The 11,797-nt window shown below is 43.3% G+C and overlaps 3 protein-coding genes across 4 annotated transcripts; 1 reads left to right on the forward strand and 2 right to left on the reverse strand.

Annotated features, from left to right (window-relative positions):
• Positions 1-7: 7 nt before the first annotated feature.
• Positions 8-2,974, reverse strand: timm17b (translocase of inner mitochondrial membrane 17 homolog B (yeast)). The gene is made up of 6 exons (XM_035644749.2): positions 2,819-2,974; positions 1,779-1,878; positions 1,643-1,706; positions 1,231-1,359; positions 1,040-1,150; positions 8-816 (listed from the first exon to the last, which is right to left on the reverse strand). Exons 1-6 carry the CDS (start codon positions 2,842-2,844, stop codon positions 749-751), a joined length of 498 nt encoding a protein of 165 aa, XP_035500642.1. The 5' UTR covers positions 2,845-2,974; the 3' UTR covers positions 8-748.
• pqbp1 (polyglutamine binding protein 1) lies at positions 2,807-5,473 on the forward strand. The gene is made up of 7 exons (XM_035644748.2): positions 2,807-2,952; positions 3,938-4,005; positions 4,091-4,202; positions 4,324-4,424; positions 4,518-4,685; positions 4,765-4,822; positions 5,155-5,473. The coding sequence occupies exons 2-7, from the start codon at positions 3,939-3,941 to the stop codon at positions 5,303-5,305; spliced, it is 657 nt and encodes a 218-aa protein (XP_035500641.1). The 5' UTR covers positions 2,807-2,952; position 3,938; the 3' UTR covers positions 5,306-5,473.
• Positions 5,474-5,485: 12 nt separating this feature from the next.
• gpkow (G patch domain and KOW motifs) lies at positions 5,486-11,059 on the reverse strand. Of its 2 annotated transcripts, XM_035644738.2 has the most exons (11): positions 10,834-11,059; positions 10,482-10,630; positions 9,601-9,746; positions 8,996-9,102; positions 8,459-8,663; positions 8,237-8,369; positions 7,606-7,798; positions 7,383-7,503; positions 6,651-6,720; positions 5,878-5,963; positions 5,486-5,786 (listed from the first exon to the last, which is right to left on the reverse strand). In XM_035644738.2, the coding sequence occupies exons 1-11, from the start codon at positions 11,028-11,030 to the stop codon at positions 5,667-5,669; spliced, it is 1,527 nt and encodes a 508-aa protein (XP_035500631.2). In that variant the 5' UTR covers positions 11,031-11,059; the 3' UTR covers positions 5,486-5,666. The 2 variants fall into 2 exon arrangements, with proteins under 2 accessions (XP_035500631.2, XP_047186901.1); XM_047330945.1 differs by lacking the exons at positions 5,486-5,786; positions 5,878-5,963 and adding an exon at positions 6,956-7,007.
• Positions 11,060-11,797: the final 738 nt, after the last annotated feature.

Below are 11,797 nucleotides of genomic sequence, written 5' to 3' on the forward strand. Positions count from 1 at the left end.
AGACAAATTCAAGTCTCTGAGAACATGAGATGTTTTTATTGTTTGGTATTAACTTCTATAAATATATTAAGACAATACAACAAATAAATAATTCTCTCTATACATAGTGTGAAACCGTCCAGCTTCTCTCTGCTGACGAACAGAGACAGAGTTTTTAAAAGTGCTCGATGGATAAAACAGGAGGTCGATGAAAACTGAACGTGAAACGTGTCAGTAATTAATTTCCTTCGTCTTCAGTGAGACAGACACAACTTGAACTAATTCATACTGTTCTATGTGAGATCGTAATCGTTCAACAAAGATTGAGAAGTGACAGAAGCTGCCGGAGGAGACGAGGACAGAACGAGGTTGTTAATCTGATGCACACGTGATTTAAAACACACGATCGTCTCATCTGATGAATGATAACTTAGAAACATCCTCTGTTGTAAAACCTCACTCAATAAATATCATGTTGTAATATCTTGTTGTTCACTACTCACAAAAAACTACTTTTGTACACGTCAGCCATTTAAACAATGGCTTTAATTTTCTTTGCAAACATTTATAAAATCTTTGGATGCTTGATAACAAGATGTTCCCTGGATGTTGATTAAAATCAAACAGATTTGATATATATACATTTCAAAACTTGCATATTGGACCCAGTAATTTGTCTCTTAAAGTGCATCTACTTGACATCACAGCAGGAGGCAGCGCGTCTCATCCTGATACCTGCTGCAGGGTCCTAGTGTCTCTCTGGTCCGACTCACAGTTCCTGCTGCTGGCCTCCATCTTTAGGAGGTAACTGACTGGGGTCGTCTGCAAAGGGAACAGCTGGAGGAGGAGAAGGAGGAAGAGGAAGACACATTTGGTACGTCAGGTTTCTATGGAGGCAAACTGTCGACCGCAATATTAATGAAGTACGTTGGTTAATTAAAAATACAGAGAGCAGAGAAATGTTGGATGGACAGATTATAAAAGATGATACCTAAGATTCTGAATACGCTGAAGGACTCTGAGGAACTAAATGATTATTAACTCAATCATCTTCACTCACGATTCTGAAACTGCTGCGCTGTGTATCTGGTGAGGAGGATTCCGAACCCCTCGATGAGAGCCAGTAGGATGCCTCCCATCATGGCAGAGCCCATCATGGCCAAGGGCCCGCCTGGAGAAATACACACAATGTATTTAATAAATCACAGTGATATCAGTACTGTAGTACAGTAGTACAGTATGGGTTCTTACTGCGCGCTGCCAGGATCGCTCCCGTCAACGCTCCACTTGTTATGGAGTTCCACGGATCTTCTTTCCCTCGGAGGCGAACGAGACCACAGTCGATGGTGGAGAAGAGTCCGCCCCACACGGCGAAGCTCCCTGAGGAACCAAACAGACAAACCTTCCTTTATTCTTCATCGCCTTGTAGATTTTACTGTAAACAGATACAATTACCGTAATCAAAGCAAACAGGAAGTACCTGACCACAGCAAATGGTCTGAAAACTTTTGTAAATGTGAGTTTTTGATTTCTAATAAAATTATATTCACACCTAATCATTATGGATGACTGAGTGTAGATTTGTGCCCAAAATGGTTCTGAACTATTTCTGACGCGACTGTATGAAACCAGGAGTAAACCTGTGATGAGCCGCCGTCCTCACCTCCGATCTGTGGAGCTCTGGTTCTCACTGCGGTGGCGCTGCCTCTCAGTCGGTGTCCGACTCCCTGAAACACGAGAGCGGTTCAGTTCTGATTCTGACGTGAGACCAAGAGGAAACCTTCATGTTCTGAACTCACCGCGGGGGCGTGGCGGAAACCCTTGATGGCCTGGAACACGCCTCCTCCAAACGCTCCCATGGTGAAGGCTCCTCCACAGTCGTCCACGATCCTCCAGGGACTTCAGTCAATGACAAGAAACATTAAACACTGAGGCTTCCTTGTGTGAGATGTGCATTTTCAGAAATCTGATGCAGCATCAGTGAAGCAAACGTCACAGTTAGAAGACGATAGAGAGGAAAAACTGCTGTAACAAAGAATTAAATACTTATAGTTTCCACTCATAAAAAATATAATTTACACTTAGATGTTTGAGCTCATACAGCGAGGTCCAATAGTCTGAGACCAGGTGAATATGATCCTCATACGGATACAGAACACATTACAGATGTGTCAACACATTCCTGATGTGATTTATTTTTATACATTTGCAAATTCCAGTGCGCATTTACAGGTTTGTGAACACATTAATAAATCTATGTACACATTTAAACCTCCTTTGGCACACTGACCAATCTGAGCGCTCGCTCACTCACTCACTCACTCTCTCTCTCTCTCTCTCTCTCAGACACACACACACACACACTCACTCAGTCAGTCACTCAGTCACTCACTCTCTCTCTCTCTCTCTCTCTCACTCACACACACACATTGAGCTAAAGGTTCATAACTGTCCACACACATTTGCAATTAATATTACTATTGCAACAATTCCCTTTGTTTACGTCACAGTGACGTGTTTACATAAGATGCTAATGAAGCTTAGCTTCTCTGATTAGAACTGACCACAGCCTCACGCTAAGCTAATAGGCTAACCAGCTAGCTTCATCCTGCACTAAGCTAACAGGCTAACCGGCTAGCTTCATCCTGCGCTAAGCTAACAGGCTAACCGGCTAGCTTCATCCTGCGCTAAGCTAATAGGCTAACCGGCTCCCTCGGACCGACGCAGCCGCTCTTCTCTCACCGTGACTCGGTTAAAGACTCTGAAACACTCCGCCACGTCCGATTCGCAGTTTTTCTGAACAACTGGAGAAAACAACCGTTTGAAACGTTAATCTCACCAGGGTTCGCGGGCATACTCCTCCATATTTGTTGTTGTCGTCCAGAGGAACGGTGTGACGTCATCACCGTGCGTCGTGAGCGGTTTAGGGACTGAGTCGCATCTCGTCCACTCGCTGGATTCTTCCTCAACCAGGTAGAGAAACGGATTCAATTCATTATTATTTTTGATAAAAACTGTAGTTTTATTGTCTGTGTAGGTGTTTACGTCATCTGCTGCACGTGCACGTGTGTTTGCTGGTTCCGTTGTCCAGCTGTTGTCGCCGTTGTAGATCTGTTGAAGACATAAACGTCGTCAACGTGTTTTCGTAAAATACAAATCTCCTAGTTTTTAAATGAAAAAAGCTCAGATCAGATCAGAGCAGATGAAATCACCGGAACAGAAACAAAGACAGAGACGTTTCACCCGGAGGAGGAAAGAAGAGACTCGAGGAGGCGGAGAGCTTTTGAAGAAACAGTTTCACTGGAAAACATTAGAGCTTTTATCCACTGAGATCCCATCAGACAGGTCCAGGTCACAGACCACCGATCAGACCCCACACGTCTGGACCAGGTCGCACAGGGAATCTGGAGAAAATCTACATTCTGTGTGAAAATACAAAACACCGAGGTTCAACCAACAGCTCACAGACTCTGGATTGTGACCACATTATAATATGTACTGTATGTCACGTGTAGCTGTTAATTTAATATAGTGAGTTTAATTAGAGAATCATACTGTACCACCACACACCTTAGAAAGTATATGAAATACAAAAGGATGATAAATATAAAGAAAGTACACAGAATAGTGTTCCAACAGTTACCAGAAATGTACAGAAGAACATGGAAACAGGAATATAAAATATTATTAAGCAGACAATATTGATTTATTTGTTGATTTTTTTTATCACAAGACAACACCTTCGACCAACAGCCCAAAGAAATAATTGAATATAGTAAATAAAAAACTTTCTCAGAGATCTGTTTTGTCTGACTGATGCTGTAAGATGTTCAATATGTGATGCTCAGGTATTTATTGTCAGGTAGTTATTTTCAGTTATGACCAAAACCTGCTGGTCATAACTGAAAATAATTATTCCTGGACGATATCAAATCTAAGATGAATGTCTGTGTTACAGGATGCCTCTACCTGCAGCTCTGCTGGCCCGTCTGGCCAAGAGAGGGATCGTCAAACCCACAGAGCAAGGTGAGTAAGAGACATCCTCCAGAGACAGTCTGCGTCATTTTTATCTATGCTTCATAACTCTCCTGTTTCCTCCAAATCCATCCAGAGGTAGATGAGGAGATTATTGCTGAAGATTATGACGACAACAACGTAGATTATGAAGCCACCAGACTCGAGAATCTCCCACCGAACTGGTACAAAGTGTTCGACATCGCCTGGTACGTTCACTTGATTTCTACAATTTGTTATTACTGTTGCTTTATATATTTACATACCTTATATTTTTCCTGTACATCTTGGCTGCAAATCGATCCGTATAATTTTTCCTTCCAACCACAGCGGTCTTCCTTATTACTGGAACGTGGAGACGGACCTGGTGGCCTGGCTGTCGCCCAACGACCCGACCGCAGTGGTGACGAAAGCTGCCAAGAAACTGAGAGGTACAGTACGACATTATGAAGCCTCTAAATCCATTTTGACACCATGTTACTGTATTTAGTAGAACTGTCTTTATTGTATTTCTCGTGTTTCAGCTGCGGATGTGGCAGAAGAACGAGTCGAGAGGCCGTTTGAGAAGCCGGAGCGAGAGCGGGACAGAGAGCGTGAACGGGACAGAGAGCGAGACCGGGACGACGGGAGGGAGAGGGAGCGACGGAAGCCGAGGAGGGAAGACGTGGCGCCATACAGCAAGAGCAAAAGAGGTCATGATCACATACGACACGCTTTTAAAATGAAGTTGCATCTCGTATGAATGGTGGTTAAATTTAATTTTTCTTTTAGGAAGAAAAGATGATGAGATGGACCCCATGGATCCAAGTGCTTATTCTGATGCTCCGAGGTAAAGTATTTATTACAGTTATTAAAGTACACAATGCATCATAATCAATCTCTTCATTCAGCCTCCCTACCTGATAAATCTGTTTGTCTGAGGCGACGACACAATGAGAACGAGCTTGTTCATTGGTTCACACAGAGCATGAGTGATGTCACGTCTGCTCTAAAGATCGACAGTCGACGTAACATCTTGCGTATCGTCTATAACTTCAGTCTAGTTCGGATCAACCAACTGTTGCGAATCACATCCATTAACCTGATGTCGACCTGTGAAATTGAGTTGAGTTTCCCCCAATAAGTTACGATCATAACGTATTCCTTCCTTCCTCTCTTCAGGGGCACGTGGTCCACCGGCCTGCCCAAGCGTAACGAGGCGAAGACGGGCGCCGACACCACGGCAGCGGGGCCTCTGTTCCAACAGCGCCCGTACCCCAGTCCGGGTGCCGTGCTCCGGGCCAACGCAGCCAACCAGATCCCCAAAGAGTAGACGATGCAGCTCTGATCTTAATATTCAAGTTTTCATCTCGTAGAGAATTGTGTCAGAAGATGAAGTGCGTTCATGTAGAACAGTTGTAAATATGTTTTTTTATGATCGGAGGACTGAACCTCTTGTTATTGATCATCATTTGCTAATAAACTTAATGATTACTGTGAACATGACTCATGCTGCTTTTGACAATGTTTTATTATAAAAACTGAAATGGATTCACATCTGGATCCATTATTTTCGGAAATATTACAAAAAATGCACATGTAGGATGAGATGGGATGAAGAAGGAACTGACGATGAAATATCTGAGATGGGATGAAGAAGGAACTGACGATGAAATATGATTATAGAATTTCGATCAGTGATCTCCGACGTAGTGACAGATGGAGTCGTAGTCAAGAGAGAAAACCTTCTCGTGGCGGTCGAGCTGAACGATCGCTCTGCACTTGTTCTTGTCCCGTTGGAGAATCCGTCCGACCTGAACACACACAAAACACGTAGATACATGGATTATTAATAATGAATCTGATTCATACAGTATGCTGCAGGACAGATGATGCTCTGCTCACCTGACCCCGGTGTTCACCCAGAACAACCATGATTAAATCCTCTTCACTCTTTGGGACGATGGTTTCCAGCATCTGCTGCTTCACGTCTGCCGGTTGAAGAGACAGTTGTGAGTTATGATCGTTAATAATATACAGAAGCCTCAGCCAGAGGGGGTGTGGTTAATGTTCATTATTCTGAAGAAATGATAAATCTACAGATAATGACTTTCTGCGTCCCTCAGTGTGAAAAGTCTGACAGGAACAAACAGTGCGACGCTGCTTCACAAACAAACCATAACATAAAATAAATAAAACAGATCATGTTCATATATACCCTGAAAAAATAGTCTAGCCAGTTAATTGAGTCGATGCCAAAGACATAACTACATGTCTTCTAAAGAAATGGTACAATGATCAATTTACAAATTTAATATTTTACATTGTTTGTTGACTAAAAAGTTAGATGAGCCAGTTTGTGTCTGCAGTGACACAGAGGCCACATCCCCTCCTCCACCTGACACAAGTGCTATTTATTCTTATGATGTCACTTCCTGCCCTTATAGCTAAATAAACTAAAAATAAAACGTGTAAGTGCTTAGCACCTCACTATTCTCTCTGAATGTGCAGAGGATAATCCTCGTATTATCATTACAGTCGATATTCTGCTCGTTATGTCGGTCACTGCCCAAACAGAACCATCAGGATCAGTCCGACATGATTTAAATCACATCACGAAACAGTTGGACTTCATAGAGCCAGCTTTTATTTCTGACGAAACAAAAACATAATCTCACCGTCGATCAGTCGTCCCTCTTCGGTCCGACACACACAGGTGGAAGGTGTCAGGACGTCCTCCACACACACCTGGACCCAAACAACACACGTGTTAAAACCATGAGAGAAACTGAACTGTAACAACGGTTAAAACAGATACAGTAAAGTGTTTCATGGCTTTCTGTGATTGGTCAACAACGTAATTAACCAAAAATCATTTACCCCAAATATCCAACATGGAATTAAAGGGGCAGTAAGAGATTTAAATCCCAAAACACGTTTTGTAAAATTCTAAAAAATACAAAAAAAATCAGTATTTCCTCACTGATTTTATGGCTGAGCTGAAAAAATTCCAGTTCTTCGGTTCAGTCCTGGATCTGTAAATTAAAAAATAAATAAAATGTGTGTGTGTGTGTGTGTGTGTACAGTTTGTACAACCATCACTCCCGGACACATTAGCAGACGTCCTAGCGACAGATGCTATGAATCAGGGGTCTTGGACTCGTGGTTAGTGCATCTCACGTACCCGAGACCGCGGGTTCGAGCTCTGACCAGAGCAGTGACATCAACAACAACAACAAAGAGAGAATCTATCTTTCTCCTAAATCACTTACTGCCCCTTTAACCATCTGTGTAAAAGTAACTGGGTACTACTTTTTTAAAGAGTTAAACATTCTAAATCAGGAAGATCTAATCTAACCATTTTCATAAAGGCCTGATTTACGTGGAACTAAGAACAGATGCGTTGGTACCTTTGAGTTGTAGAACCGTCCCCCTTTGAAAGATTTGTCTATAAAGCGAACTTTCAGGTCTCTCTGCAGCCAGCAGGGCGGTGCCGGAGGCCGCCTCGCTTCCTTCACCGGAGGCTTCTCTCTGTGGAGGAAAAACACGTACAGTTAGTTTACTCAGAGGAAACGTTGACTGTGTGGTGAAAGGTATAAAATATTGAAATGTTAAAATGATGAGGAACTGTACCTGTCCTGACTCGACTCTCTGTGTTTCCTTTTCCGCTCGTCTTTTCCTCCATCTCTCTCAGAAGATTTGTGTTTCCCCTCGTCCCCGTTACTTCTCCTCTCTTTCTCTTCTCTCTCTTCACGTCGCTGTCGTTCCTTCTCTTTCTCTCTCTCCTTTTCCTTCTCCTTCTCTTTGTGAGCTTTACTCAGTCGACCTGGTCAGTGGACGAACAACAGCGTTACAGTCACTAGAGGATAAACCCATTTAGTTCAGTCAATCATTTCATTAAAGATTAATCTGCCACTAATTTCGTCAATTTGCGTTTGTCCTATAAATAGTATATATAAAAAAAAATAATCCCATCACACTTTCCCAAAGCTCCGGTCGACATGTCTGATCAAAAGTCTCAAACTAAAGAAATATCAAATTGACATAGAAGAACATTCACAATTTTTTTACTTGGATAATCAATTCATCAATTAATCAGTAATCACACAACAGTTAGTCGTCATTTCTGTCCAATAAAAATGTAATGTTGCTTTTTTCATCAGATGACATTAGTTCACATGTAATAAGAAAACAGAGCGAAAAGTGGGTTAATAACGGAATGTTGAAATCTGAAGACATATTTTCTCTTTTCTCAGTGACTCACTGAGGTCTCTGCTGTTTTTGTCGTATTCCTTGCGGCCGACCAGTTTCAGGGCGTACTGGCTGATGGTCGCCGTCCTGCCGCCGATGGCCAGTTTCACCACAGCTCGAGCGTTGTCTGGATCGAGGCCTTCGATCTGCAGCGCATGAACGAAAAGTTATGGCGGAAGTCACGTGGCTGTTGTACTGTATGTTTGTAGAGAGAAACGTTTCACATCTACTGTACCTTTCCATACAGCTCTTTATGAGCCCCCGACTCCACCAACACGAAGCCCCCGGCACCCATCACCAGCTCCTCCTCTTGCTCCCGCTCCTCGCCCGGCTTGGGCGGACGCCGGCGTCTCGTGGGTTCCAGGTCCTTCACCGCAGAGCGATCAGCGCCGAGGCCCAAACCTTTGGGACGCAGCTGGTGTTCGATAGGCTTCACGTCTCTGTGGCGGACGACAGTAAACAGGCAGAAGAACACGTGCAGCTCGAGGTTAGAGATTGAAATAGTAAAACAGAGAACGAATATGAAACATCCAATCATTTGCTTCCACTTGTGGAAAAAAACATGTAGTTTCTTGTCATCACAGATTTTCCACAACTGTTTATGATGCTGTCACATTCACAAGTTAATGTGCAAAAACTTTCAAGTTATTCACAAGAGCAAAATACAGACAATCAATTCATTTCCTTGTCTGCCGATTGTTTCAGCTCAAATCTGAACAGGTTCATTGTAAATGAATAAGCTGACAGATGTAATGGATCAGCTGTTTCTTACTGTTTGAATGTTCGTCCGATGCCTTCCTCTTTCTTCCAGCCCATCCCCTTCAACATCGCGATTCCGTAGGCCTGCACAGGAACGCTCTCATAATCTGCCTCTGTTGCCTGACAAACACAAATATATGATTTATATATTTGGAAATCCAGGCAGCAGCGTCGTGTCTCTGCTCCTCTATATAGAAATATAACAACTGCACTTGAGCAAGGCAGTAAACCAACAACAGTAGAAAAGTTACTAAAAACAATCAATAAGTAACTCCCTGGTGTCCTATAACTGGAAAATAACATAATATCTTATTAAGAGGAGTGGTTTTAATGTAGTAGTTTTAAAAATTGACAGGCCCTTGTTTGTTTCTGTGGCCTCTTCTTATTTCAGATCATCCAATTTCCTTCACCTCTTCAAATTATTCTGATGTGTATCGATGTGTGACCTCATGCAAAAAATAATAGTACATATTTTGAGATTAACAAATTCCTGCACTGCAGCGGAAAGACCCAGATGTAATGTCAAAGAAATAAAACAGACACTGCAGAACAGTTGGATTCTTCTGATCCAACCACTGAATCTGGACAGATTGGACAGAACGTCGTCACCGTACGTACGGATTCAGGCCGTAGATCCACCTTCACGCGGTCTCCGTCCTCGAAGCCCTCGGGCACTTTGTTCTGCATCAACAGGGGGATGGAGAGATTCAGGTCAGTCTGCGGCTGGGGGCCATTCTCCCACTCCTCCAGCCGCCGCCGGGAATCTACAGGCACAAGTCAGAAACGTGTGAGCAGCTGCTCTTACCACCGAGAAACACACAACTACAACCACACCTGTCCCAATGGAGGAGATCCAGACCGAGGGTGGATTCTTCCCATCGTCTTCCCCACTCTACTGTTCCTTGACCTCAGTGTTAAACGTCATGAGGTGAAGGAAAGTTGTCAGGGAGGATTCATAGGACTTATGAGAAAAGAATTCAACGCCACTGAGACTAAACTACGTCGTCATGTGACGGTGGATGTTGTTGATGTGACGTCGTGGTGAAACAACACATTTCTGATGATGAACTACAAAAACCTCAGCAACTCCATCAGCATGTTTCAGTGTTTTATGATTCATATGTAACAGTAACTCTGGGTCATATTCATACTCTTTTCTTCTTCTTCTTCTTCAGATGGAATCGTTATGTTCGTTCATGGCGCTTCATGTTAAATATCCCTGCCGCAATGCATTGTGGGTCTGTTTATCCCTTCCTCTCACAGAGGAAGCTCCAGTGTGTCCTCTGCTATAGGAGATAGGAAGGAAGCATTGAAGCTCCTCTCCTATGAATTAAGAGAATCTGAACATCATCATGGTGCTGAGGAAACACTTCTTGCTCAATTCAAGATTTAGGAAAGTTCCTGAGCAGAATTGACACTTCGACCGCAGCCTGAGTCTGGAAGAGCAAATTGAACTGAGCTCCCAGAATTCATCGGACTTCCTGTGTGATGTTTCATACCCTCGATGAGTTCTTTGACCGCCTGGGAGTCCACGGAGTCATGGTCCCGGGTCGCCTCCTCGCTGGGGCCCGGTCGGTCGAGTCTGCTCCAGCGGTTCTTGTGTATCAGAGGGATGATGAGCTCTCTGGGCTTCTCGGTTGGTTTGGAACTGCGCGACAGACACGAAGTTATCGAGCTCAGCGGCTCGGGACAAGTATTCACGAGCTTCACATTTGCATTATATATAATATAGTTTAATAACCAGTAACTCCGAGCAGCGTGGAAACGTCACAGTTACGTTGAGGCTAACATTCAAGAAAAACTAGCTATGTGTTGTTAGCATTAGCATTAGCATTAGCATCCGTCACCCACCTTTGCAGTTCCTTCCTGTCGATGCCGGTGAGGTAATCCCTCTCGTCCCTCTGCGTCAGCGCGTCGCCGCCGGCAGAAGGTTTGAACTTGTTCACAGTTTTCGTGAAACCGAACGACACGGCGGGTTTTCTCTCCTCTCGCTCCCCGGGAGCCGCCGCAGCCTCCGGGGCTCCGGTGTCCGCTCCGTGCGACGCCATCACTGTTTGTGACGGGGACAGCGGATGAGGAAGAAAGGAAGTCTGGTAGTTGTAGTTTTTTAACGCGGCTTTTTTTGAATTCGCTCTCTGCGCATCGTCGCCAATGACTACAACTCCCGGCATGCGTCAGATTTAAAGGTACACTGACCCGCTAACTGGAGATTTAATAAAGATCATTTAATTATGATGAAGAGAAAGAGAAACCGACACGGTTTAAATTTCCAATAGATGGACATAATATAATAATAATAATAATAATAATAATAATAATAATAATAATAATAATAATAAAATAATAATAAAATAATAATAATAATAATGCCTTTTGAACTATTTCACAGATTCATACTTTTAGAAAAAATGACCAAAAAAAAACTGTTTTTTGTAAGGCATGAATTTATGTGTGTCCACACTGATACATGTCAATAATATTTACTTGCTCCTTTTTCCCTAGGACGTTTAGTTGATAACCTGAACTTGCAGCTCTGGGACCTCATGTCTCTGGGACCTCATGTCTCTGGGACCTCATGTCAGTCGGGTCCTCCCACGGATTGTAACCTGATTGTAACCTGATTGTAACCTGGTTGTAACCTGGTTGTAACCTGGTTGTAACCTGGTTGTAACCCGTAGGTGAAAAGTGCTGCTGCTGCTGCAGGTCGAGCCTGGGAATAAAAAAAGGGGCGGGACTTTGAACTCTTTTTATTCCCTCCCCTTTGTGCCTCTTAACTTCCCTAAATAAACCTCATCCCTGGTTCCTTTATACCTGC

The sequence above is a fragment of the Scophthalmus maximus genome, chromosome 3, assembly GCF_022379125.1.
Source record: "Scophthalmus maximus strain ysfricsl-2021 chromosome 3, ASM2237912v1, whole genome shotgun sequence".
NCBI classification, from domain to species: domain Eukaryota; kingdom Metazoa; phylum Chordata; class Actinopteri; order Pleuronectiformes; family Scophthalmidae; genus Scophthalmus; species Scophthalmus maximus.

Excerpts from the sequence above, each read along its gene's own strand:
- timm17b (XM_035644749.2), bottom strand. The coding sequence starts at position 2,844 with ATGGAGGAGTATGCCCGCGAACCCTG. Across the intron at positions 1,707-1,778 it reads GTTTCCGCCACGCCCCCGCG|GGAGTCGGACACCGACTGAG; the intron begins GTGAGTTCAGAA and ends CTCGTGTTTCAG. Across the intron at positions 1,151-1,230 it reads AGCGATCCTGGCAGCGCGCA|GCGGGCCCTTGGCCATGATG; the intron begins GTAAGAACCCAT and ends GTATTTCTCCAG.
- pqbp1 (XM_035644748.2), top strand. The coding sequence starts at position 3,939 with ATGCCTCTACCTGCAGCTCTGCTGGCCCGTCTGGCCAAGAGAGGGATC. Across the intron at positions 4,006-4,090 it reads CGTCAAACCCACAGAGCAAG|AGGTAGATGAGGAGATTATT; the intron begins GTGAGTAAGAGA and ends AAATCCATCCAG. Across the intron at positions 4,425-4,517 it reads AGCTGCCAAGAAACTGAGAG|CTGCGGATGTGGCAGAAGAA; the intron begins GTACAGTACGAC and ends CTCGTGTTTCAG.
- gpkow (XM_035644738.2), bottom strand. The coding sequence starts at position 11,030 with ATGGCGTCGCACGGAGCGGACACCGGAGCCCCGGAGGCTGCGGCGGCT. Across the intron at positions 9,103-9,600 it reads TGGATCTACGGCCTGAATCC|GCAACAGAGGCAGATTATGA; the intron begins GTACGTACGGTG and ends TGTGTTTGTCAG. Across the intron at positions 5,964-6,650 it reads AGAGGGACGACTGATCGACG|ACGTGAAGCAGCAGATGCTG; the intron begins GTGAGATTATGT and ends TTCAACCGGCAG.